The sequence below is a fragment of the Osmerus mordax genome, chromosome 14, assembly GCF_038355195.1.
Source record: "Osmerus mordax isolate fOsmMor3 chromosome 14, fOsmMor3.pri, whole genome shotgun sequence".
Classification (NCBI taxonomy): domain Eukaryota; kingdom Metazoa; phylum Chordata; class Actinopteri; order Osmeriformes; family Osmeridae; genus Osmerus; species Osmerus mordax.
Genome location: NC_090063.1, coordinates 5,324,042 through 5,351,726, shown reverse-complemented (window position 1 = coordinate 5,351,726; position 27,685 = coordinate 5,324,042). Strand labels below are relative to the sequence as shown.

The 27,685-nt window shown below is 47.2% G+C and overlaps 2 protein-coding genes across 3 annotated transcripts in view; one reads left to right on the top strand and one right to left on the bottom strand.

Annotated features, from left to right (window-relative positions):
* The window catches only part of pja2 (praja ring finger ubiquitin ligase 2), an 8,284-nt gene extending 2,106 nt beyond the window's left edge, over positions 1-6,178 (bottom strand). Inside the window, exons 1-6 of one of the 2 annotated variants that reach the window (XM_067249870.1) lie at positions 6,124-6,178; positions 3,227-3,418; positions 1,561-2,695; positions 837-995; positions 410-598; positions 2-113 (exon numbers count right to left, since the gene is read on the bottom strand). In XM_067249870.1, coding sequence (XP_067105971.1) covers positions 2-113; positions 410-598; positions 837-995; positions 1,561-2,695; positions 3,227-3,416 — 1,785 coding nt within the window. In that variant the 5' untranslated portion in view covers positions 3,417-3,418; positions 6,124-6,178. Of the gene's footprint in view, position 1; positions 114-409; positions 599-836; positions 996-1,560; positions 2,696-3,226; positions 3,419-4,229; positions 4,289-6,123 lie in introns of those variants that run through there. The other variant, XM_067249869.1, reaches the window with a different exon arrangement.
* On the top strand, positions 5,728-27,685 carry man2a1 (mannosidase, alpha, class 2A, member 1). Its single transcript, XM_067249868.1, has 22 exons — positions 5,728-6,192; positions 6,911-7,162; positions 7,580-7,724; positions 9,585-9,756; positions 12,020-12,147; positions 12,407-12,580; positions 14,599-14,785; positions 14,950-15,127; positions 15,285-15,502; positions 17,803-17,988; positions 18,152-18,266; positions 18,940-19,007; positions 19,117-19,282; positions 19,475-19,705; positions 20,005-20,127; positions 20,311-20,425; positions 21,780-21,913; positions 23,312-23,453; positions 23,676-23,833; positions 24,005-24,196; positions 25,176-25,289; positions 25,601-27,685. The coding sequence occupies exons 1-22, from the start codon at positions 6,055-6,057 to the stop codon at positions 25,751-25,753; spliced, it is 3,489 nt and encodes a 1,162-aa protein (XP_067105969.1). The 5' UTR covers positions 5,728-6,054; the 3' UTR covers positions 25,754-27,685.

Sequence of the window (27,685 nt, the reverse complement as noted above, 5' to 3'; positions counted from 1 at the left end):
CCTCCATAGCCTGTGCCAGGCGTTCCTCCAGGGCCATGTAGGTGAGCAGATGTGGGTCCACGTAGGAGATGGCCTGGGCCATGCCGAAACCCTCGCCAAAGTCATCCAGCAACCTGCAGTAGACGGGACAACAGCAAACACGTCAGTAGCAGGCAGCATCCTACTTAAAAAAAAAAAAGAGTCCTCGCCCTTCACCGGTGGTATGTTGCGCTCTGCTACATTGGGTGAGTTTCTTTTACACCTCCACTCGGATTTGGGTGCATTTGTTTTCTGTATTTGTCTTAGCAGTAAGGGAGAGCGTGGGTTTCTACTAAGGGAGAGGTCACACGTCTGCTCCTCATCCTGTCCATTGATACATTCTCCAACAGAACAACGGGGTGGGTGGGTGCGTTCGTTAGTTCTTGCCCACCTCCACTCCGCATCCAGGTCCTCGCTCACGCTGGAGTCGTCCTCCAGGTTGTTATTCCCGTCCAGGATGAAGAGGCCCGGGTGGACGAAGTGGCTCATGCCCTCGGGGTCCTCCTCGTCACTGGAGCTGCACGTCTCCTCGTTGTACATCAGCCAGGGCACCTCCCCCTCTTCCAGGGGCGCCTGTTCCCTGAGGGGCAACCACAAACAAACTCAGCTCAGCTTCAAACGTGGACCAGGACGAGAGACCGAATCAGCTCGCCTCGCATATGGACCAGGACTTAAAGAGAGCCTCCGTTCTCAGGAGCTTGGGATGCATGTTCAGTCACTACATCCAGCTGTGCACTGTGAAGCATAGCCCACAGTTCTGGATGTGTAAAACAACCAGCAAGTCTATACTATGGCTGAACCATCTCTGCACCACTCACCCTGAGGGCTGGGTGGAGGGGTCCAGACCACTGCTGGGGGCCTGCAGCTCCTCCAAGCCAGGCAGGGTCTCCCAGCTCTCCTCACTGGAGCCACGGCCCTTCTCCAGCCCGGAGTCCGACGTCCATGACGCCGACCACTCCCCCTCACTGCACTCAGAGCTGTGGCCGAGCAACACACACACACGCATAGAATCAAGAGCGCACACGCCGGCACACGCAAGTCCACCTAGTTATCATCCAGCTAAGCTCCTTAACGCAGGCCTTAGCAACGAACACAGACGTGCCGCTAGAAACCTCTGCTCCCTCAATCCTGACACAGCGGCACGCCCCGAGCTACTAACACTCATGAAGGGGCTTAACTGCAGACATTAGTTCCAGCCCGACTTCATACACAGCATAGGGCTCGGAACCAGTTCAGGGAGATTACTATGATGTTTTGTGTTGTTTACAGACGAGATTCAGTTTAATTATGATACGTCTTGCTCTCTCTGAATAGGTGTATTTATTTCTGAATGGCTTTTTATCATGTCACAAGCACCTCATTAAAGCATATTTACTTCATTAGTGGCTGTTTGATAATTAGGGAGATAGGTAGAGCTCAGTGGTAGAGCATTTGACTGCGGATCACAAGGTTTTGGGTTTATATTCCACCACCCATCCACAACCTGCACATTGCTTTGGACAAAACAAAATCTGCTAAATAAACACATTATTATCATTATACCTTTCCTCGGCCTTCATGAAAGGAGCACACTTGTCATTGAAGTCCAGGTCCTCCCAGATGTCTTCTAGTTCTTCTTCTTCTTCTTCTTCTTCATCAGAGCTGACTTTATAGCCTTCCTCTGCCTCCCTCCTCCCCCCCCCCCTCCTCTCTATCGGGATGACCCCAGCACAATCTGCCAGCGGGAAACTGAACAGGAGGTCATGGTTAGGCCTCTCCGTCTGCGTCAGGAAGAACGGCGGCGCTGACACGCACTTGGTCTTACCGCCGGCAGCCGTTCTCCCAGAGGAGCCGCTGTTGTGCGACTTCTCCTCCTCGCCGTAAGAGCTCTTCCTCTTCTCCAGGTGAGTTTCGCTCGTCTGCTTTCGGATTTTGGGTCGGACCACCATCTCTGTCTGGGACGGCCCCGTTTGCTCTGTGTCGTTCCCAGACCCAATGAGGCAGACCGGGGGTAGGCCGGCAGCACATTCCCCCGGAGAACCAGGGCTGGTTAAAGTCTGATCGGACTCAGTATGTCCAGTCTGTTCTGGGGAACTCCTCTGAGGGACAGTGTCCTCAGGGTCAGAGGAGTTTGACAAGTCTTTTACTGCTGGGTCTTTGACAAGACAATCCGTCCCTTCACAGGATTTTGTGTACAAATACGAGTGCAAGCCGCTAAGATAGTCAAACTCCTTCCCCAGCTCAAAAATCATGTCGTCCAGTCTCCTCTGCAGCCCCAGAGACGGGTCCGACCCAGGGCTCTCCTCCTCCCCCCCACTGCTGTCTGGTTCATAGGAATCTATATTTACAAAGCTCAGCGCGCTAGCATTAGCCACACTAGCGTTAGCAACACTAGCGTTAGCCACACTAGCATTAGCAACACTAGCGTTAGCCACATTAGCGTCCTCCTCCTCGGGTACGGGCCAGGCGCTGGCCTCTGAGCTCTTCTCCGTGTTGTGCTCATGGTCACCGACTCCTGCACCAGTCTGCTCGCTCCTCAGCTTCTTGTACAGGACGGACGGGGCCTCTGCAGGCCTCCTGGATAACTGTTTCTTCCCGGAAGCCTCATTGCCTGACTTAGGTTTCAGCTCTGGGTGTACAACGTTGGATGACATGGGGAGGATGGCTTGGAGCATGGAAGAAATGTTCCCTTTCGGAGCTGGTGGGGGAGAAGCAGAGAGAGAGAGAGAGTTAGACATTGAAGAGAGCCAATCACACTCAAGTCAAACAATTAGCCTCACATGACATTGATCTAATCTGCTTGAAATAGGGAAGAGAAAGTGAGAAGGGCTGTGATGTACTGTAGCTTGCTGGGTGTTATCAGGTGGCATGCACCAGCCCCAGCAGCCAGCCATCGTTTATGGAGTAGAATAAAGGGTTTATAGGCTTAGCTGCTCACACTGCATTCCACGTCATAGAATAAATCTACCATAGCCCTCTAGTGGTAGGGTAGGGCGCTGCAGGCACTACACTGACAGCAAGCTGGCCCCTTTAAATGCGATCAGTCTTGAGAACCTATAAGCAGTTACAGTGTGCTGTTGCCTTGTACAAAACGTATTCTGTTCCCTCTCCACTCAGGGCTAAATTAAGTTCCCCTCTAACCAAACTAGGAGACTATAATTGCATTACATCATTCATAAATGATCTTTAATCTGAAGAGATGCTAAATAATATACGGTGATGATCGGACCTAGGGATGGTTCTCTGTGGACTGTGTTTAGTTCTGTATCCGTCCACTCCACGCCGACTCCACTGCGGTGCTTGGCAGAGTTGGGCCGGAAGCTGACATAAGCATGTCTCCGGCCATATCTCCTCCCTGTGATAGTCTGGTATCCTCCAGCTGGTTTGGGCCAAGCTGGCTTGCCAGCTTCCTGACCCATCACTGCAGACAGAGACACAACATGTTTTGAACACTGGCAAAATGTGACAAAGAGTATCACATCGTAATATGAAAGGGCGTGTAAGGGGCCATTGTAAGACCAAACTGATTTGGACACCCCCCGTTGGCATTTCTATGCACTTAGTTAATAGGCCTACAAGAGATTGCTTACAGCTCCCTAAGTAATCCCACCCCTAGCTTGCTAGCCTGCAACCTAACTCGTAACTAGAAGGGTAGTTAGCATGCTAGCTACTGTCATCAATGGCACAGTGCATATCATTATTCATATTGAAATGTTTTTTTAAACCATTAGTTCCTAGTTTGATATATTAGCCAGACTAGCTGCTAGCAAAATTGTAGGCATGATTTGGTAATGTGAAAACTAGCTAGTTAGTTAGCATCCTATTGTTAGCTACCGTTGTCTTAGCAAGCAATCAAAGAAAGTTTATTTCAATGGTAGGTTAGCTAGCTACACTTCGCTAGCTAGTTGTCACACTGGAGTCATATTAGCTTGCACGATAGCAACCCCACTTGATTACTTGAACATATTCTCGCCATTAAGGATGACATTTAAGTTATGCATCTTGGAAATGGCCTCCTCAAAAGTTGCTCGCTTTATGTTAGAGATAGGGCTTCCTCTTTAGCTAGCTAATAATACTAGCCTGCTAATCAACAATGCATCTACTGTTATTGTTAGCGTCGCTGCGGAATGGTCCCACTGCAAGCAATCAAACAAAAACGCGCTAGGTATATTTGCTTCAAAACTATATCTAGTATCTATAAAAACATAATTAACACAATGAGGTGGCATTACCTGTCCTACAGGCGTGCTAGCTGGTTAGCTATCTCCGTCCGTCCGACACTTCCCCCAACCTGTCACTGTGCCTAGCCAGCCAGTACGCTACGTCATTAGCAAACATTTGTCATATGACTACGTTTTCACCAATCGGCCATTAGCTGACATGAACTCAATCCAAAGTATTTAAATGGCACGTGTAAGTAGCGCAATGCCTGAAGACCACCGATCACACAAAATGTTTGTTGTGCAGTATAATAAACCGATACATTAACCGAACTATATCCCACCACTATGTCTTTCTATTTCTCTCTGTCTGTCTCTTTCTTTATCTCTCTCCCACACATATGCACACACGTAGGACTACTGAAAAATTGTAGGGCCTATACAATGTATGTTGTTTATACCTAGACAACCCTATCACCCCCCCCCCCCCCCCCCCTACACTTAAACACATAACTTACTGTACAACACCAGGCCCTAGTTGTTTCAATTAGACTATAAATTCCTGAGGTTTATAGAGACAAACGAAACAAACCACAATCACTTTCATATCTCATACCATAGGTACTGAACAGTCAGTTTCAAATGTAAAAATTGTTATTGGGAAAAATATTTCTGTTTTTAAATAATATGTTCTTGACATCGGTAGGCTAGTGTAGTGCAGGGTATGTGGAGGAGTATGCCGATATTGCATAGCCTACACACCTAACTTCAAATAATGTAAATTTCAGCAAATGTCACCACTGCAACACTGTTCTTAGGCTACAATATTGTTTTATACGCTCTTTCCCTGCATTAAATAATTGGGCTACATATTTTCGTCATCATATGATGTCAAAGGAGGCGTGTACCGAGTTCTCTTGTATCAAACTACAGCCTGTAGAAAGAGAGGGCTGTAGGATAGGTTTTTCCCCAGCGCGACAGATGAGTTTGCGCGGTTGTAGTTTGTTTATGCAAACCAATACAACGTTTAGCCTAGTGGATTTATTTCTAGTTGTTAGTCTATAACATGTCCATGACAAGCATGGACGCAGATATGATATTTTTGTCGGGAGAACATCTTTCTACAGATGCTGTTTGGCTATATTTGTCATGACATGGCTGCACATCTGGAACACTTTCTCTCAGTTTAACTCCAGATGTTTCAGGAACGATAGCCTTTATCAAAATACAATCCATGTAGAAACCTTGGACTTTGGATCACTACTGTGATTCCCCAGATAACCAACGCTAGATGTGATGTGTTACAAACTTTTGGTAAAAAAACAAAAAACGTAATTATTGGGAGAGGTGGTTTTTGGTTTGGAAACTCAACTGGAGACGGTCAGTGCCCGGAGAACTAAATGGCAACGTTTTACGCATGGTGTGTCTGCAGTTGGCAACTGAAGTTACGCATAGGATTAGGCTACCTAACCTGGACAACCCCAACTAAAGTATCAAGTCAGTAGGCGGCGCCCGATCATACCTTGTTTTTCGCTTACCCACTTAATTTTTAACTGAAAGCAAATACAGGAAGGACGAGTTTTCGTCGGCACTGATCCAAGTGATCTTTGCTGTCCCGAATCAAGCGAATCGCCAAATGTAAACTGCATTTAGGCTACAGGGATGTCGTCTGTCAAATTAAATTGATCTCTCAAAGTTTAACGGGCTGAAGAAAATGAACAATCCCATTGCAATAGCCGACATCAAGACGGATTATACAACTTTTAGCTGGTTTTAGTCTAGTGACATTCTTCCTTTTTACGGAGTCAAGGAATAGGCTGAACTGGAAGTCTCACTACGTAGGCACCATTATGCTTTAATTTATTTTTTACAAATTGTTTCTGTAATATAGCAAAGAATGAAGCTTAGTCGTCAGTTCACAGTTTTTGGAAGTGCCATATTTTGTGTAGTTGTATTTTCGTTGTACCTGATGCTGGATCACCTTCAATTAGATCGTTCTAAAAACCCAAGCAACGGAGGAGATAAGTTTCCAAATGTAAGTTTTTCCACTGCTTTTTTTTTTTTTTTACACATCTGTTTATCTAGTAGGTTTGGTAGGGTAACCAACTGACTGGCTTCAACTGTCTTGTCTTGTATTTCGTGAGTCTGTGTCATTCATTGTCTGTTCTTACTGGGGGACTCATAATATGTAAACGGTGGACTACATGTTTCCTTGCTGTTGCATTTTAAAAAGACGTGTCAACTACCGAGAGGGAGAGTTCCAATCGACGACCATGAAACGCGTGACTTCCTGGAGAGTCCAACGAGAATGAGCATTTCAGGGTGGAGAGAGCAGCCCTTCCTCCCCACAATCGATCACAGGTCTTGTTAAGTTTAGTTTTAGAGAGAAAGAGGGATTTGTCATAGCTGGTGAAAAATGTACAGAGTCTGAGCAAACACGCTACCGGATAGGACTTAACAGATGAATTGATCACTTAATGGAACATGATATTTGAAAGGGCTTTGACATGCATCCTGTCCCAGCTTATCAACTGGCTGCCTTCCCCTTCCTTTATGCTTCCAGCGAACACACAAAGAAGTGTCACATGAGGCATTGTCAACGTGTATAGCTGCCCTTCTATGCAGTGGTGTTCCATCTCCTCCCCATAGCTCCCAGGGCAGCATCAACAGCTGTACTCTGAGTCCAATGTCTAAATGATGTCTCCTTTTTTTGGAGCATTCCTTAAACATGTCGCCCCCCCCCTCCCCCCCAGGGCCAGCTCTCCTACTTGCAGGACAAGATAGACCATCTGGAGAGGCTCCTGGCAGAGAACAACGAGATCATCGGCAACATCAGAGACTCGGTCATCAACCTGAAGGAGCAGGTGAAGGACGGCAGGGAGGGCAATGTCAGCCAGGGCACCTACCCGGACCTGCTGCCCTCGCCTCCCCTGGTCCTGCCTGTCGACCCCGACGACTGCCGCTTTGCCTCCAGGGAGGTGTCCAAACCTGCTGAGGGAGTCCAGGTTAGTCTTTATGCATGATAACGGACAGGTACTCAAACCGTTTTTTCTTTCCTATTCTCTCTCTTTCTCTCTCTCTTTTTCATAGTGTGTGCTTAACCTGTCACATGGATTGGAATTAGAAGTCTTATAATCAGTATTAATTAAGTACTAACTCTCCCAATCCAGTCAAAGATAGTCCAATAGGAGTTAACACATCTTGGGGGATCTCTTATAAGGATAGTGGGTCCTGTTTTGGTGGTTGTTTTGTGCAATCATTTTGCCCAAACATCAACCCTAGGACATTAACCTTTTGAAAATATCACAATACAAATAAATGGAGTTCAATAACTGTTGAACCTCTGTTAGAGAGATGTCCATGTAACCTGCACAGGATGTAAACAAGAGGTTTAAATATTGGCTCTTCTCTCTCCTCTCCAGCTACTGGACGTGTATGACCTCCTGACCTTTGACAACCCTGACGGGGGGGTATGGAAGCAAGGCTTCGACATCACCTACCAGAACAACGAATGGGACTCCCAGCCTCTGCAGGTCTTCGTGGTTCCACACTCGCACAACGACCCTGGTGGGCAAATAGAATCAGACAATGTTACAGCACATCGACCGCAACTCCTTAGTGTCCTTTGTGACAGTGATATTGATTTGTGGATACATAGAATTGAGTTACTATGTCAATGATTCATGGAATTCATGAAATAATTAATGGTCAAATCAAATGACAAAAAGTGAACGTTATACATGGATAAAATACTATATCTGATATGCTGAGAGATTATAGTTGAGAGAGACTGGATATAAAGAGACTGGTTAAAGACACAATGGAAAGAGAGGCCTTCAGTCTTTGTCTCCCTCAGTTATGCCCAGTCACACCTCAGCCTTAGACAAGAACTCGGAGGGCAGCTGTACTGGAAGTGTGTGTTTGGCGTGGTTGAGATGTGTGTGTGCTTGTGTGTGTGTGTGTGTTATTGCAGTGCTGTGGTGTGTGTAGTGCATGCGTATAATATGGTAAAAGCATAGTGATCACCAATGATGGCCCTCTCTAAGGGCTCGGGGCTAGTTGGTAACAGGAGTGCTGTTCTTTTGTGTCCTCTCCCTCATGTGCAAGCTATTAACCTTGCCCCTGCCCCTGCCCCCGCTTCAGACCCAGCTCATATCCTGGGCTGTTATTGTTCCTCAGTTGACATGGCTCCATTATTTTGTAACCTGAACAGTGATTGGTTACACAGCCGCAGGTGACTCCTCAGCAGTGACAGCAGCTGTATTTCTGGTCTGACCAGGATACTGGGCACAGCCGCAGTTTACCAATACAGACATGTTCTGTTTAACATAAACTAGGCAAGATGCCATGCAGATGGACAGGCGGGGCTTCCTGCTTCACTACAGGGAAAACTATTCAGCCAGAGCCTCACACAACTCAGACCTCAGAAATCAGAAATAATAGTTTTTTACTAAGTACCATCCTGTGGGTTTTCAATTGAATGTGTTTTTTAAACAAACTTCAGTAATTTAAGTTAATTTAAAGAAATACCAACTGTGAAATACAAATACTTCATATAGAAAGTACATAAAAAGTGCATAGTTCTGACAGTATTGGTGGTGGTTAGAGTCAAGGAACAGACTATAGTTAACAAACTCACATTTATCAAACTTGGCGTAGGCGTGATTGGTCTGGGTTTTGGTGAGGGTATTGCTCTCGTCTCGACACGAACATGTCTGGTCTCGTCAATAGTGAATTATTATAGGATGTTCGACACCTAATGAACCTGGATAGATAGAACTACTTTTGTTTGAGGACTGGTGAGTGAAGCCATTACTGTCTTCAGTTCAGTAAAAGCGAGGGTGTGAGCTGACAAACACTATCGTGTTTGTGTGTGTGTGTGTGTGAAGCTTTTGGATGAGATTCCCCTGCCTTGAATTCCTCATTTAATCCAAATAAGAAATTGTCTATTTGCCTACACTGTCTCCACTGGCTAAACAAAGAAACAAACACACATAGACAATTCCTAGTGCTGACCGTATCTTATCTAATATTTGTCTCTGAAGGAATGCTGACGATGAGTTCAATTCTTGTCGTTTTTATTTGAACCTTTAAGTCATTCATGCATGGAAGGATTCTCGTTGGAAATATGCTCATGTGAAAAATAAGTGGCATGTAGCACATTTCCTGCTCACAGTGATTGCGTTCATTCGTAGTGTCTGCAATGGCTAATGGGAGTGATTCTGGGACTGGCGTTTAAAGCACCACACTGCCCAACTTAGCCACAAAACCATAGTGACTGATTGACTGCATGATTGAGTTGGTGAGTGAGATAGAAAGTGAGTCAATGGGCATGCGTGTGTGTCTGCAGGTGTGCATGTTTGGGAGCCAGTGCACTGGACATGTCCTTCTCATTCAGCGGAGATGTCTGGTCACTGTTTCTTTCAGGCTGGCTGAAGACCTTTGACGAATACTACCGAGACCAAACGCAGCACATCCTGAACAACATGGTGGTGAAGCTCCACGAGGACCACAGGAGGAAGATGATCTGGTCCGAGATCTCGTACTTCTCCAAGTGGTGGGACAGCATCGACGACCAGAAGAGAGACGCTGTCAAGAGGTGAACAGAAATAATATTACAGAGAGCTCAGAGAGACGATCTTTATTCTGAGAGCACTTCATTCGGGTCATCTTTAGAAAGAAACTACTTACCGACAGTCAGCTGTGTATCTTTTGGCAACAACTGTTTATGGTTAGAGTAAGAGGGTAGGCATTGAACATGTATTCATTGTTAATTCAAGCATCTATGAAGCATCAGTATGCCATCGACTTATGAACTATCCAACCAAAACGTTACGTCTTTTTAGATATGACTGGAACAAAATGTTGGTTTGTCACCAGTTGTGACTTAACACAGCTGAGAAGAGGCTTCTTCGTTAGTGAGTCTGGCTCTGTGTGGTTGACATAACGAGTGTGTGGTGAGAACCAGAAGGTGGAAGCAAGGATAACGAATGGCCCTCTGGAGGTTTACGACACTCTGCTGTTCACTTTTTTTCCCCATTAAACCAAGGTTGTGTACAGCGTAAGCGTAAGAGTGAAAGTCAGCAATACAGTGCAATAGTATGCTTTAAAGGCGAGTGAATCAATGGCCAGCTGTGTTTCTGAGCATAGGTCAAGGATTCTCTGCCCTATCTCACTCGGTAATGGGTTGGAATTGCTTTAACTGGCTAAACTAACTTCAAACGTTCCGGGGTCATGAAATCAATTAGTTGGTGTGGCCTGTGGAAGGCCAGTGACCCAGCTTGCCATGTCTCTTTCTATACTACCCCCCCCCCCCCCCCCCCCCGAATCTGTCTTCATCTCTCTTTCCGTGCTCTCTGTCTCATTCAAATTCTCACTCACTCTTTCTCTTTCTATAGGTCAATTTGTCAATTCGTTGGGTGTTCCTTTGGGTGTTGAGGTTGTGTTGAATGGGGAGGCATGGTAATAGTGGGGTCCTTCTGTAGAGGATGGGAGCGGTGGATGCCTAGGCGGTATAGATGAGGGAAGGGAAGAGAGCTGCCCATCTCTAAGAGCAGACCCAGGAAGTCTCAAAGAGCAGACCCAAGGAGAGAGCACAAATGGTGTATCGGCCATGCTCTCGTTTCCCTGGGCCTGGATTGGAGGCGGTAGGCAGTGCAGCTGTAGCCTTGAGAGATGCACGCTAACCCTGTATGAAATGCAACCAGCATTCCTGCTCCCAGTCTGAACGCCAATTAAGAGTAGCAACTGGCCTGGGTGAAGGATGAAGAGAAATGAAAAATCGGACACAAACATTTATTCACTATTGATTCGATTCACCGGGAGTTAAAAGCAAACTTGAAACATATTTTTTTTTACAATATTCCTTGTTTACTTCTTTAAGGGCATTCTTGCTATTTTAATTTGTATTCTATATTTCACTTGACTGAATTCAAGGTCTCAAGTTTAAGATTGAAGTTTGCACATGATTAAAGAAGCAAGGCATAAGTAGTTCATACAAACTGAATTTTTTTCTGTTGTACAGTACACCTTATAATCCTAACATTTTATAGGCCAATTAAGTATAACTATTTAGAGGATGGAAGTATATGTCCTTTTAATAGTCCTTTATTGATACTGATGCATATTACATTTCGACAGTCAGACCACACTCAGCACCAGTCCAGTAGTAGAGAACAGACAACATTTTTGATTGAAAATGTCACATTTTTTGGAAAACGCCATGAAGAGCAGTTTGGAAGTTTCTATTAAGGAAGTGCTGAGTGGTCATATTTGTTTTTGTTGTTGTTGTTTTGCTGGTCCTGCTCTTCTTGTGGGTCTCCAGAGGGATACACAAACACACAAACACACACACACACACACTGTATAGTGTGCTATTGAAATAAACACCCCGACTCTTGGAAAAAAAGGCTGACTCAGAAATCAGAGGAAGATGTTTCCTGTCCTAATAAGTAATGTGTTTTCTCCAAAGATGGCTTGGGAGTGAATGCCAACTAAAGCCCCAAAATGGAGGTGCTTTCCAAAGTGCTGTACACTGTAACTACAGTGTCTCTGAAGACCACACACCAGGAGGAAATCAAACAGTTAAGATCAGATAGTGAGAGGAGTAATCACGAATGCACAGGCCCCTAGACTGGTTTGGAGTAAGGTATCATGTGACATGAGTAATAGATAGTTATATCTGCTTGGCCTTTTCCTTAGAGGTCATGCTCTGCATTCAAGCTATGACAGTCAGGGAAACACTCGGTTGTGTGTGGAATCCGATTGGTTCTCTTATACAGCCGATATTTGACAAGGAGAGATAGGCGGAGAGGCACGTGTGGGGTTGGTGACACCGTCTGGTCCTGTTCTCGTTTGCCCAGTCTGGTGGAGAGGGGCCAGCTGGAGATGGCCACTGGAGGATGGGTGATGCCCGACGAAGCCAACTCACACTACTTTGCTTTGATCGACCAGCTGCTGGAGGGGCACCAATGGCTGGAGAGGAATCTGGGTAAGTGCAGTAACAGATCTGGGCTAGGTTAGGGATTGGAGCTGAGGGAAGACTATAACATGTGTGTTTGTAGAACTTTGGATACCATGGAGGCTTGTGCACTTGAACAATGGGCAAAACTTAATCAAGCGACCTATTTAACCGTCTTATAAAGTGCATCGCATTACATTCTTTGTGTGGAAACGAAGTCATATTTATTTGTTGTTTGTGTGGTATAACCTACGATGAGCAACCTGACCGTTGACCTCTCCTCCCACAGGGGTCAAGCCTGTGACGGGCTGGGCGGTGGACCCGTTTGGCCACTCGCCCACTCAGGCTTACCTCCTGAAACAGGCGGGGCTTAGCAACATGCTGATCCAAAGAGTTCACTACTCTGTGAAGAAACACCTCGCCTCCAGCAAAAGCTTGGAGTTCTACTGGAGACAAAACTGGGGCAAGTAGCTGGAGTGTGCTCTCCCACACACACACAGACACACACATACATGCACACACACACACACGTGTATACATGCATGGACACACACAAACACACACAGACTGTCCCTAAAAGGCTGAGCTCAGATTAGCCTTGACCAGAAACTTCACACAGAAAGATAAACAAGATGCTGACTAAAAGGGGAACAAACTTGAGATGAAATGTATATACAAATCCCTGGGGAGAAAACAGATAATACATGCTTAGGCTGAGCTTGTTGTGATGATCAGAACACACAGGACTCCCTCCCTCCCCCTGCCACTTCTGTGCTGCTTTCAACTGGTGTTTACATATTTACACAGGCAGATCCTGGTGGTGAGGTCTGGTCCAGAGGGACTGCTCAGGTCATCGTGCGGTCTAACGTGTTGTGTTTTGGATGTTTCACATTCCAGTGTTCACTGTGTTCAGTGCTGTACAAAACCAGAGTGTTGTGGGTTGGACATACAGGACCAGTGTGCTCCAGATCAGTGTGTGGAGTTGTCAACAGACCTGCGTGTCGCTGAGTGTTGGACAGACCAGTGTGCGGAGTGGGGAGCAGATTGTGTGACAGGCTCCAGCAGTAGAATGAGGGACAGCAGCATATGGCATGTAGTATGTAATATGTCGAGCATTCTCTTAACAGCCCGAGGATCGTAAACCCGCTTTAACATGTAGATGCCAGGAGCATGATTGCCTCCTATTCCACGTGAGGAAAGCGTTGCCGACAGCAACTTGGACCGCCACGGTGCCACAACCTTGTAATCGGGGGGGAGATTTTTATTTGAGAGGGGGGGGGGGGCATACTGTACGAGAGATAATTCACATTAGCCAGGAACCATCTGTGGTGGGATGTCTGGCAATTGTTAACACAACAGGCTTTGTTGGTTTGTGGGTATGGATGGAGTATCCAGAGCTACTGGGCACAGATGCCACATGACTGGAGATTATTCTGCTGTCCGGCCCAACTACTGAGCTCTCCACCCTCTCACTGACAGCTGCACGGCCAGACCAGTTTTATAATCTGATCCAGTAGAAATTATGGGAGATCTATTATGAGTTTTGTTATTGTTAGTTAACTGCAGAGCAGAGGATAACTTCAATCACAGAAGACCACGCTCTCTAGATTAGATCTCATCATTTCTCCGTTTTATACTCCTTTTATGCTGTCACAGAGTTGAACTCTCATTCACTCCACAGTGGGAGAGGACTGAGAGAGATATACCAAGAGAAAGAGAGAGAGAGAGTGTAGGGAGAGAGAGAGTATTTAGAGAAAGAGAGGGGAGGTCGAGTGTAGGGAGAGAGAGAGTACGGAGAGAAAGAGAGGGGAAGTACAGTGCAGAAAGAGAGGAAGTAGTGTAGAGAAAAGAGAGTGTAAAGAAAGATAGTGTAGTGAGTGAGAGAGAGAGAGAGAGAGAGAGAGAGAGAGAGAGAGAGAGAGAGAGAGAGAGAGAGAGAGAGAGAGAGAGAGAGAGAAAGAGAGAGAAAGAGCGTGTAAAGAGATGTGAGGGAGATGAAGAGAGGGGGAGAAACAGATTCTGTTTGTTTGTCTCTACCAATTGCCAGAGGGTCCACATTCCCCAATTAGATGACTTGATGTCTATATTCCATGGGTAACAGCCTGGAACACAACAAACTCTGTTTTAATAAATATAAGACTAGACATAGAGCAGAATCGATTAAATAACATAAAAAAATACATTCACATTCACTAATTCTTTCATTCAAACTTAACAGATTTTTATCATGTTTTTCTGTACTGTCTTTACAGTCCTTTCATCTACATTTACATTTAGTCATTTAGCAGACGCTCTTATCCAGAGCGACTTACAGTAAGTAAAGGGACATTCCCCCGAGGCAAGTAGGGTGAAGTGCCTTGCCCAAGAACACAACGTTATTTTGCACTGCCAGGAATCGAACTGGCAACCTTCAGATTACAAGCCCGATTCCCTAACCGCTCAGCCACCTGACTCCTCTAAAAAGCTTGTGTTTGTGTGCAGATCAGGAAGCCAGCACAGATATCCTGTGTCACATGATGCCCTTCTACAGCTACGACGTGCCCCACACATGTGGGCCGGATCCCAAGATCTGCTGCCAGTTTGACTTTAAACGACTTCCGGGTGGGCGGGTCAGCTGCCCCTGGAGGGTGCCACCGCAGCCAATCACGGAGGGAAACATCCAGGAGAGGTGACTAAGAGCCAAACCCATGCACTGTTTCGCTGCCATGCCTCCCTTCCTGTTTCCCCTCAGTGAGATAACACAGCATTCAGCTGTCTAAGCATATTTTACACAGAAATGTGTCTGTCATGTCATGATCTTTCTTGACATTGTTGTTCTCTGACCTCCACCAGGGTCCAGATGTTGCTGGACCAGTACCGGAAGAAGTCCAAGCTCTTCCGGACTAAGGTGGTTCTGGTGCCTCTAGGGGACGATTTCCGCTACACAGAGGCTCTAGAATGGGACCAGCAGTTCCAGAACTATCAGAAGCTCTTTGACTACATGAACTCCCATCCAGAACTACACGTCAAGGTGTGTATTGGTGAATGAACGAATACATGATTGAACTAGCCTTCTGGCTAGACACATTACAAAGCCCAAAGCTCTGTATATAAGAACTATCTGACGACCTCACATGACGTGCTGTTTGGTGACCGTCTCTACATCCTTTCCTGTGTGGGTGTTCCAGGCCCAGTTTGGCACGGTCACAGACTACTTTGTGGCCCTGAGGCAGCAGGCCACGGCTCAGCCGGACGCCGGAGTCAACGACGTCCCCGGAGCCTCCCTGCCCGTGCTGAGTGGAGACTTCTTCACCTACGCTGATCGAGACGACCACTACTGGAGCGGCTACTTCACCTCCAGACCTTTCTACAAGCGCCTGGACCGAACCCTGGAATCTCACCTCAGGTACAGCAGGAACGGGTTCTGACACGGGCTGTCTGTGGTACATGAGGGTCACATGTCCCTCCAGGAGGTAGCGTCCCTCCAGCCAGGAGAAGAGCAGCACACTTCCAGAGTTTTTAGTGACTGTAGAGCTGAACATTTCTGTGGAGTAAAGGGTACTCCACAGAAATGTATTCAAGATGAGAACGTTGCTTGATGAGGATATGCTCAGGATAGCCACAGGCCAGCAGACAGACTGTTTTCATAGACTGTTAGATTAGTCATTACGTAACAAACACTTGATACAAAGAAGAAGTGCTCTTTGATGTTTGATTCAATTAATCAAACACATGCCCGTTAATGAAAAAATGTGTCATTATCGTAGTTCAAACGCAAATTGAAAATTGAAATGTGTGTGTGTGTGTCATTTTCAAGTGTTCGTGATTAGAGCCAGTCACAATGTCGTTAATGTTCTGTTTATTGTGAGGGTTTTATCCCCATGCTTTAAATGACAAACTGACAACCCATCAGACGCACACACGAGCAGTCACACATGGGCGCATGGGTGGGCTAGGTGGCGACCTGGATCTGGGTCTGTGTGAGGGCTAGGAGCGACCTGGATCTGGGTCTGTGTGAGGGCTAGGAGCGACCTGGATCTGGGTCTGTGTGAGAGCTAGGTGGCGACCTGGATCTGGGTCTGTGTGAGGGCTAGGTGGCGACCTGGATCTGGGTCTGTGTGTGGGCTAGGTGGCGACCTGGATCTGGGTCTGTGTGTGGGCTAGGTGGCGACCTGGATCTGGGTCTGTGTGTGGGCTAGGTGGCGACCTGGATCTGGGTCTGTGTGTGGGCTAGGTGGCGACCTGGATCTGGGTCTGTGTGTGGGCTAGGTGGCGACCTGGATCTGGGTCTGTGTGAGGGCTAGGTGGCGACCTGGATCTGGGTCTGTGTGTGGGCTAGGTGGCGACCTGGATCTGGGTCTGTGTGAGGGCTAGGTGGCGACCTGGATCTGGGTCTGTGTGAGGGCTAGGTGGCGACCTGGATCTGGGTCTGTGTGAGGGCTAGGTGGCGACCTGGATCTGGGTCTGTGTGTGGGCTAGGTGGCGACCTGGATCTGGGTCTGTGTGAGGGCTAGGTGGCGACCTGGATCTGGGTCTGTGTGAGAGCTAGGTGTGGGTGTAGGGTTGCTCCCACTGTGGAACCCCACAGACACTGTCCTCATTACTGCCTGGAGGCCCAGTCAGATATACTGTACACACACACACACACACACACACGCACACATGCACACACACACACACACGCACACATGCACACACACACACGCACACACTACTCGCACAACTACGACCGTTCTATAAGCAAAACAAACCACAGTGAGCAGACTAAACCTAAAGAGACCAGGCTGTGTTCTTAGATACGTACAATATAGCCATAGATAGACATAAATAGACAGAGAAATATGCTGTCAATGTATACAACAAAATGCAAAGTTGTTATTTGCATTTTGACGGCACAAAAGGTGGGTTTTCCACACACAGTCAGATAAATGAGTCTTGACATTGTCTTTCTTTCTTTCAAGTTGTGTGTGAGACTGCACAGTATGGGGTGTATGTCTGTCTGCTCTCATTATGGCTGAGAGAGAGACGCTGTCTTCAAGGTCATTCTTTCCCCCTCTCTCTCTCTCTCTCTCTCTCTCTCTCTCTCTCTCTCTCTCTCTCTCTCTCTCTCTCTCTCTCTCTCTCTCTCTCTCTCTCTCTCTCTCTCTCTCTCTCTCTCTCTGTCTCTCTCTCTCTCTCTGTCTCTCTCTCTCTCTGTCTCTCTTTCTTTGCTTGTTTCTCTCTCTCTTTGCAAATAGTTTATTTTGGAGGAAAGTAAAGGAAACACTGTAGTTCAGGAACACTGTTATCTGGTCCAGCTATGTGTGATGGCGTGCTGCTGTCTACAGAGGCAGCTTCAATGTGTCCCACTGTGGTTTCACCCCTTAAGAACAGGATGTGGCTCCACCATAGCTGTGCCATGACAGGGGGGCTTCATAGTAAACCAGCTACTGTGTTGCTTTTGATTATCAACAAACTGTTTCTGTTTTTCTTTCTTTCTCTCTCTCTCTCTCTCTCTCTCTCTCTCTCTCTCTCTCTCTCTCTCTCTCTCTCTCTCTCTCTCTCTCTCTCTCTCTCTCTCTCTCTCTCTCTCTCTCTCTCTCTCTCTCTCTCTCTCTCTCTCTCTCTCTCTCTCTCTCTCTCTCTCTCTCTCTCTCTCTCTCTCTCTCTCTCTCTCTCTCTCTCTCTCTCTCTCTCTCTCTCTGTGTCTCTTTCTTCCTCCTCCAGGGCAGCTGAGATCCTGTTCTCCCTCGCCATGGCCAGCATAAAGCATTCTGGGAAACCAACTGATTTCCCAGCTGTAGAGAACTACAAGCTTCTAAGTGAAGCCAGGAGGAACCTGGGTCTGTTCCAGCACCACGACGCCATCACAGGGACCGGCAAGGACTGGGTCGTGGTTGACTATGGAACCAGGTAGCCCATTCTAACACTGCTCACACTGTGGGAACATAACACAATGCTGGACCCGTAGGGATGCCAAGGTACCGAGGCTGAATCCCCAGAGTTTCTGCTCAGGTCTGTCCTTACCTATCCCCTTCCTAGTTCTGATGGATCTGCTACTATATTCTGCTCTCAGGCTGTTCCACTCCATCCTGAATGTGAAACAAGTGATGGTGAACTCTGCCCATTGGCTGGTGCTGTCGGACAAGAACACGTACAGTCACGACCCCTCCCACTCCTTCTTACAAATGGTGAGAGATGCCATGTAGTGCTGAGACCCCCACTAATGAAGGCCTCTCTAGGGTGCTCCAGTACCTGCCAGCCTTTCTGGTGAAAATGTTGTTGTTTTTTTCTGTCAGTTTCTTTTACAGCAAGCTGTCGTGTGTGCATGTTGATGAAGAGTGCGTGTGTCGTGCCGTAGTGTGTCTGTGTGTGCGTGCAGAGGCTTTCTGTGTTTGTGTGTCGTTTTGTAGAGTGTGTTTGTGTGTCGTTTTGTAGATTGTGTATGTGTTTGTGTGTAGCTTACCTTTGAAGTGTTTACCTCTCACCTCAGGCAAAGTCCCTTAAGGAGGCTCATTGGCTGATTTTAATATGCAAATTGCCTAAGCAGGAAGTCAACATCAATTTTCCAAACGCTGTAACCTCTTCTTGAGGCTTCCTTGTTAAGGAGCAACATTCGGTCTTGTAATGCATAAAAAAATATTCCAACCTAAATGCAAACTGCATTGCCAAGAGACAGAATGAGTAAATGAACTGGATTGAAGAAATCTGTGCTAGAAAATGCAAAATAGATATTGCAAAATGCGAAATATGTTTGTCGGAAACAGAAAAGAGGTTTGAATAGATGAGGCATTGACACTGGTGCCGTGTTGTGTTTGCTTGTGTGTTTGTTGATCCACTGGACCACATGATTGTGTTTCTCAGGATGACATCCAGCCAGCTCAAGATGCGCTGCCAAGGAAGACGGTTCTGAAGATCAGTGCAAAGCTTCGGTAAGGTCCACCATGAGATCAACTGTCCAGCCCCAAAGTATCTCCATCTCACTCGACCAAAACACATCAGGTTTCCAAATCAAACAGCCTGGTTTGTGTTTCCCCTCAGGTCGCTGGTCATTTATAACCCCACCGAACAGGACCGCTCCTCGGTGGTCACTGTGTACGTCAACACGCCCCACATCCGCGTGCTCACTGCCCACGGCCTGCCCGTTCCCTCCCAGGTCAGCGCTGTCTGGGAGGATGCAACAACCGCCTCTAAAGAGTCCTTCCAGGTAAGAGCGCAGGACTTTGCACATGGTAACAGTGAGTAAAACATAACCAAATATCACATATCAAAACATTTTGTTTATTAAGTTCTTCATCTTGATACTGAAACATGCAAAGCTATGTCTACAATAGAAAAAAACATGCAAAGCAAGCGAAACTGAAAACGTTCCTTTTCATGGATGTCCCTCTCTCTTTAGTTGTCGTTCGTGGCCCAAGTGCCAGCGCTCGGCCTGGGTGTGTACCAGCTCGGGGAGGGGCTGAGCGGAGTGGCTGAGAAATCGGACTACATCTTCCTCCAGGAGGGCTCCCAGCTCACCGTCAGCGTCGACCACTTCAACACGGAGCTCCCCCAGGACGTCACCACCCCCCTGAGCATCCGGAACCCCCACCTGCAGCTCTGGACCTCCACTGCCACCGGCCTCATGGAGGTAGCCTGCTGTGTAGTACTTTGTTTGTTATTGTGTTTTTGGACTTGTTCAATGTGTGAACAAGTCGTTGTGGTTCACAATCGGATTGTTAAATAAGCCCTGCCCCTAATAAAAGGCCGTTTCAGGTGTGTGTGTTGTTGTAACCGGGAAAGAAATCTCAGAGAATAAACACAACTCGAACATTTGTTTGCTAGCGACCTCACAACCACTAACATAACATCAGGGTGAGGCAGCCTGTTTGTAGTAGTGATGGGGGTGCAGATGGATCATGTGACCCGCCTCTCCATCCCCTGCTGTAGAGGCTGAGACGGAAGGAGGGCGGCTTGGAGCACCAGATCAAGGTCCAGTTCGCCTGGTACGGCACCACTAACAACCGGGACAAGAGCGGCGCCTACTTGTTTCTGCCTGACGGGGAAGCCAAGGTATCCCTGACAGCTTTGTTCCACTTGCGTGCTGAGCCGAACTCGAAGAAGTCCTTTTCTCTTCTCTTCTCCTCTTCGCGGTTTATGGCGAGCTGGGAATGTTGCGTGCGTTAGGATGGGTTACAGCCACATTGAATTGTCTTCCTTCTCCTCCTCTTCCTCCTTTTCTCCCTGCTCCTACAGCTGTTCACTCCCAAAAAGCCTCCAGTGATCAGGGTGACCCAGGGCCCCATCTTCTCAGAAATCACCACCACCTTCCATCAGCTGACTCACACAATCCGCCTCTACAACCTTCAAGGTAAGGTGGCATCCACGGCTGGGTTTGCGCTTCGCTGGGGTAAACACAGCTGTCAGAAAAGACCAACAAGTGGAAGGTAGTATGTCGATTTCTGGAATGAAGAAGGACAGCAAAGTTATCTGAGACCGAATCTACAACACAAACCCACCAAAAAAATCAACATCATGCTTGGTTTTGAAACTTTTTTTGTAAAGAAATGGGGAAAAGATTAAGTGGGCAATCTTACAAAAGGTTTGCTGTGGAGCAGGGGAAGGTGTGTGTGTACTTGTTCTGGATGAAAAAGTGTTTGTCTTGCCACAACTGCAGAGAGGCCTCCTGCGGGGGCCTTTGCTGCTGCCTGAGTCTGGGGCCACATCATAGATCTCTGTAATAGGCTCCTCAGTCTGGCTCCAGTGCTCCGGTACTGTGGCTAGCCTGTAGATACACACACACACACACACACACACACACACACACACAGCGCTTCATTTAGCCGCAGTGCTCTGCTCCTGAGGCAGCTGCATCCTCTCACGGACACACTGCTGGTTCACCCACCCCATTAAGCCCACCTCCACTGGCCCAGACTGCCCCACCCGACCCCCCCCGCCCCTACTGCTAAATCAAATGCACTGTACTCTGCTGTTACCCAGGCGATGGACTGTTGTCCATGCTCACACTCGTCCTCCTGGAAGTCTTCCCCATCATCATCCACCCATAAGGCTGCGTTTCCATTTCTGTTTTCCCTTTTATGAGTCGACACATTAAATATCCGTGCCCAGGGCTTGCGTTTGCACGCGTTTTCATCTCAACAACTGGGGCACGTGTATAAACCAGGAGAGCCCCCACCCCTTCACCCTCCTCGTGGATTAATTAAATTAGAGTTAGGTATTATGATATCAAACAATGTTCTTTTGCATCCCATATCTCCAGAAAATATAATGTAATCCCCATGAAGGGATTAGCATGTTCATAGACCTACTGCAGTAATTAAAATCTCAAACCAAACCACAGAACGTTGATTCCAAAGCATTACATCAAATAAAAAAGTTAATATGACTAAATCAAAATAATTGGAATAAGAGATATTGTATCATGGTGCATGAATCGGAAACGTCTCAAACGAATATGAAACTCCATCTCATCTTTTCAAGACACTTCCTCTTCCTCTTTTCTCCTGCTGTGCTCTCTCGCTCCCTTCATTTCTCTCCCACTTTATCCCCCCAACTGCCTCCCATGCATCCATCTATCTCTATTTCCCTCTCGCATTCCTGCTCTCTCTTTACATACATCTATCTATATCTATATATATTATATATATCTCCCTTCATCTCTCTGTCCCCACCCATCTGTCTCCCCCCCCCCCCCCCCCCCCCAGGTGTCGAGGGCCAGGCTGTAGAGATCTGCAACACTGTGGACATAAGGGGGGAGTTCAACCGTGAAATTGCAATGAGGATAACATCTGACTTGGACAGCGAGGATCGATTCTACACAGATCTCAATGGCTACCAGGTAGGATCCCCGTCTCCGTCTGACACACTCACGCACACTCACACACACTAACTCACACACACTCACACACACTCACACACACGCCCACGGGCGAGGACTCCACCCATTTCTTTGACTCTCTCAATTGCGTACAAGTGTTTCGAGTGTTTCTCATATACGGTTCATATCAGACAGCTGTCCTTTTGTCACTTCTGAACAACAGATCGATGATTCAGCTGGTTTAAGTAGCCAGCTACATTACAGTATATCCATGTGGGTGAGCGTGGTGCATTAAATACATATTCAAGGGGATGTACAGTGACTGTCCTTCACAATAATGAATATTCTGTAGAAAGACTGGTAATGTCGTTCAGCTAGTTCACATGACTCAATAAAACGTTCAAAACGCATAATGCGTAGTACGGAGAGTGCAGTAGGCGTGCAAGGATAGAGGTTAGAAACCAAGTCGGTTGATGTAAAAACGCAAGACACCCCGGTCCCGTCTGGTGATATAAGTCACCATGGAAACCCTAGAACATTTGAATTAGAGCCGATACAGACCTCAAACCCAGTGACCTGGCGTGGCATCCCTGCCTCTCCAGTTCCAGCCCTGACCTAATCGTGCCTGCACAGACCAGCTTCACTCTCTGTCATTGGGGACAACTGGGAGGGATTGTTCTAGATTGAATTCCTGGACTTCAGAAGCTGTTAATGAAAAAGCGAATCACGATGATGCTAATTGACTCTTTGAAAGGGTTGGCTATCCACGCCAGAGAATCTACACAGGAGCTGTGGCTATGAAGCCATTTTCCCAAACAGAGACAAAAAATAAACTAAAGATCTCCCCGAGTTTGGTTTGAACATTGTGAATTGAATGCCAAATGCTTCAAAGCAGAATGAGATGATTTAAGACGGCATTAAGTAGGCTCTGCACAGATGTGTCCGTGTTGCCAATTAGACATGCCGCCACAGTTTCGCTAAAGAATCCGTTTGCTTTCCTCCAAATCTCAATTTGCAACTTTTCCGTCGTTTGACCACGCTCTCTGGGATTATCCGGGATTTAACGCCCATCAGACATGAGCTGGGGATTTTATTTTCTTCTTCTCCAAAACCCCCCCGCTCCCAGAAGACGAGACAACAAACCGTCTGTTAGAGCACCGTCTACCCACAGATAAAGGAAGTTGGTTGGCTTAGTGAAGTCAGATAAAGTTCCAATTCTCCCCAGTGAATCAGATCAGAGTGTGGAGCCACCAGATCAATAGCCTCCTTGTACTCTCCCTGATCAGAAGGTCATGTTTGTGTTTTTATTTTTTTCATTTTATGTTTGATAGGCCTGTTAATCAAAAGTTGCATTGAAACTATTTGGGAGGACTTAAAAGTTGATGTAAGGCAATTTCAATGATGTGCTGTGTGGCTCAGATCCAACCCAGGAGGACCATGGCCAAGCTGCCCCTGCAGGCCAACTTCTACCCCATGACCAGCATGGCTTACATCCAGGACCACAGCTCCAGACTCACCCTGATCACCGCTCAGTCCCTAGGAGCCGCCAGCCTTAAATCCGGTGTGTGTATATCTGGGTTCATGGGTGGTGTGTGTGTGTAAACACCATATGTTTGGGTTTGTGGGTCAATCATTCATTTTCCCAGCTGTTGTGGACTCGCTCACACATTTCCTTCCGTAAGATCACGTGACAGCTTGTGAGACTACTAAACCAGTGTGAGCTTAACGTTTTAACCCCACACACCTGACCCGTGACCTCCAACATCCCATCCCCCCCCCCCAGGTCAGCTGGAGGTCATCATGGACCGCCGCCTCAACCAGGATGACAACCGAGGGCTGGGCCAGGGCGTCCTGGATAACAAGCTGACCGCCAGCGCCTTCCGCCTGCTGGTGGAGGGGAGGAGTCAGGGAGACACAGAGGGGAGGAGTCAAGGAGACACGGTACACAAACAGATGAACACTCTGTACACTGGATCCAACTACAACTATAGTAGGACACATAGTCTGTCCACACAGAGCTCCATCTATGTCCTGTGTGTGTAGATGATCCATACACCTCTGTCCTCGTTTGTTTAAAGGCTCAGTGTTTCTCTCGGCTCTGTTTTCCTCCAGGAAAAGAAGGCCTCGACGGTCAGCTATCCTTCCCTGCAGAGCCACATGTCCTCCCTGTACCTGAACCACCCCTTGCTCCCTATGGCAGTGAACCCTGAGAATGGGGCCCTGGGCCTGGCCCCCTTCAGCCCACTGGCCTCCTCCATGCCCTGCGACATCCACCTGGTCAACCTCCGCACCATCCAGGCCAAGGTGACGTCACAGCCGGCCAGCTCCCTCCGTCTCTGCCCTTCCTGGGTCTCTGTCTTCATCTCTCTCTCTCTCTTTATCTCCCTTCTATCTCCTTTCTCTCCCTCAAGTTCTCTCTCTTCATCCCTTTCTTTAGCTCTCTCTCCATCTCTCTCTCCTCCTTTCCCTTCGTCTCTCTCCTGCATGTTTTCTTTTCCTTTTTCCATCCATCCCTTCCGTTTTTGTCTTCCAGTCTTAATAGCAGTGTGTTAACCCGGATCATATCGACCTGGCCAGCTCCATCCATGATTGGCTTGATTAGACAGCCGTACCCGTCTCCCCGGATGCCGCGGTCCAGCTGCACACCCGGCACCTCGCTGGGCCGCAGCCTCGCCAACTCTGTAACAGAGCCACTTTTGAAGTCACAGATCGCAGTAATTGCACCACAGGGAGACGAGATCTACCAAGCGATTAGTTTTCTTCGATTGAGAGGGTGCTCTGAGACATCCAGGCCAACTGTTCAGAACCAGAGAGCGGGTCTGGTTCAGGCCAGGGCCCCTGCCTGCACCACCTCTACCTACACTTATTATTCACCGTGGCAACGACTTGGTGTATCGAGCCAGAAACCGTGGACACCAGGGGATGAGATCGACTTGTACAACCCCCACTGCACTCCTCTTTTTCTCTATTCTCTTCTCCCTTCTCTCCTCTCCATCCTATCCTCCCCCCTCTCCATCCCCTGTTACTCCCCTCACTTCTACCCCCTCCCATTCCCCCCTCCCCTTAGAATGCGTTTCTTGAACATGGTTGTGGAAATGCAGCTGACCTGTGAAAGAGAGGCCTCTACAATAACCCCAGTGTTGAGGAAAACAGAATTGTGTGTGTGTACGTGTGACAGTGGTGTGTCTGTGGCGTGTGTGTGTGTAACAGTGGTGCGTGTGTGTGTGTGTGCCTAACAGTGGTGTGTTTGTGGTGTGTGAAGAATCTCTTTTCTCTCCCGCAGGAGGAGGGAGGAGGGCCGTCGGGCGAGGCAGCTTTGATTCTACACAGGAAAGGCTTTGACTGCAGCCTCTCCAACAGGAACACAGGCCTACTGTGTGCCACCACCCGTGGAAAGGTAAGCCCTCCACTCACACACACACACACACAGGCATGAACACCCACATCAGGCACACTGCAAGGCGCACACACACACAGACATTTGAATAAGGTCTCTTTCAGGAGGGAGCCTTCCCTCTAGCGATCTGAAGCCGTTCTGAAGTCACATGATCCAGAGGGGACGGAAACACGTCGGTCAATTCACGACCTTTGTTTTCCGACGACGTGACAGCTCACGGGAGCACGCGATTCTCTCTCTCTTCAGTCTCTCTCTGAATGGGACTTGATCTGACTCCATCTATGTGTGTACGGGTGTGTTTTCTCTCCCAGATGGACACAGAGACGTTCTTTTCGGAGCTAAGATTCCAGAGCATCTACCCGGTCTCTCTGTCTCTGATGCATCAATCGGAGGGAGTGCCCAGCCAAGGAGAGATCAGCCTTAAATCCATGGAGATCAGCACATACCGTGTGCAGCTTAGATGAGCTCCACCCATGGAAGCCCCAACTGGCCCGCACCGTGAAACGTTTCAAACATAGCCTCATCTGTTCTTGAGCCCCTGTCAGCAGGGGCTATGCAGCCTTGAGCCTGGGACCAAAACAGAGGGAGCGAGCATGGAAGTGAGAGGGGTGGAGGAGAGGTGAACAGATGGAGAGGTTAGAGAGAGAGGGAGATGGATGGATGGATGGATGGAGGAAAAATGTAGGGAGATGGACGGGGACTAGAACTAGAACGCCCCTGCAAGTTTCATAGTCAAGTGCAATATGTGTCCCTATCCTGAGGTGTCAGGGTATGGGTGGCTGGATAAATGAATGTATTAATGAATGAGCGAATGAATGAGTGAACACATTTAAACAGTGCTTTGAGTTTGTCACTTAAACCTACTGTACTGAGAAGACATACCAACCAGTCACATTCCTGTACCACAAAACAGAAACCGGTGGACTTTACAATGTGATTTCAAATGTAGAGAAAGAGGTATGGCTTCAATTGTAAGCGATGCAAAAAGACTTTCCAGCCTTCCTTGGTATCTCAGAAGGGAAGGATACGGACCCAGTCTTGTCCTGCTTCGAATATTTTTAAGAAATGGTCCAACAATGTGATATTGCGTAACGCGATGCTGTTTTTTAATTGTTCCAAAGACAAGACTTTACCAGTGCCTTATTATTATTAGTGAAGAATCACGTGATGAAGGCCCACACACAGGATGTTTGTATTCGGAGATCGTCCTGTACAATTTGACATGGATGCAAAAGGACTGCAGCCATGTGCTCACATGAACTGATATGGGACCCCTCTCATCGTCTGTTATGGTGAAAAGGTCTTTGTTCACTTCAGGAAAATATTTGCATGTCTGATTTATCGTCAGTCAGTTTTCATTATGTGGCGCCTAATGATGACATCACCACTGGTATAACAATGCTGGTAGCCTCTAAACCCTCTTTAGTAACAGTGAACCAGGTGGATTTATTGGTGCAGTACTGCAGTCCTGTACAACCCATAGCCCACACGAATAATGAAGCTATGCAGTTATCTTTGATGGAAACCAGTTATGCATTATTCCACCCACCTGACTGTGGTGCTCTGTGTGTTTCTGCTAAGGAACTCCAAGCAGTCAATGTGCCACTTTGCTTCTTTTTCTTGTCGGCCAAACAGCCATTCCAAAGCCAAAGGTCACACACCCACTGGGATTTGTTGCAATCTGCATACTTGCCTTGATGGAGGCTTGGATGTTTAACACGTTGAAACTGAGACCATGAGAAAGCCATTTTTACAATCTAGGACTCGATAAACATGACGTCCTTTAGAATGTCTTTTTTTTTGTAATTACTTGGTGAAGTTCCAAGGAAAATCTTTGGTTTAGATGTTTACAGTGTTATCAAGGAAGGCATAGGGAGCAGAGAGGTAGACCTAACAAGTGATCAGATAACACAGAGTCCTTGTTCTCATTTGAGTAGGGACGTGAAGACCGTTGATTGACACTAAGAACAAGTTTGATTAGTATCAAAAATCTCTAGGTAGTCTCTAAAAGTACTCTTCTTTGTAAGGAATCTTACCTGCTGGACAATAGCCTTGTCATTCAGCGTCATCGGCCTAAAGCCACACTGAAGGCGTGCCATGGAGCACTTGTTGACATTCAATGGTAATGAAACGTTTTGCTTTGTGTCAAGTGAAAGTATGTACATTAATGTGGGGGAAATGTTTGAATGGGATATATGAATGTCAGGTAGCTAATAACAAACAATTGTTTATCTATCAATTATCTGGTCAATTTGTTATCTTTTTGTCAGAATATGTTTATCTGGGGTGATTTTAATGAATGATATAGCTATGCTTCTCTTGCAAAATAATTGTGATTATTTGGGGGGAAATTCTGTTTCAGGGGAAATAATATAAAAAAAGGTTGCTTAACATTT

Bases quoted from the DNA above. Each gene is read 5' to 3' on its own strand.
- man2a1 (XM_067249868.1), top strand. From the start codon at position 6,055: ATGAAGCTTAGTCGTCAGTTCACAGTTTTTGGAAGTGCCATATTTTGT. The intron at 12,148-12,406 runs GTAAGTGCAGTA...CTCCTCCCACAG, and splicing joins ATGGCTGGAGAGGAATCTGG to GGGTCAAGCCTGTGACGGGC. The intron at 23,834-24,004 runs GTACACAAACAG...GTTTTCCTCCAG, and splicing joins GGAGGAGTCAAGGAGACACG to GAAAAGAAGGCCTCGACGGT.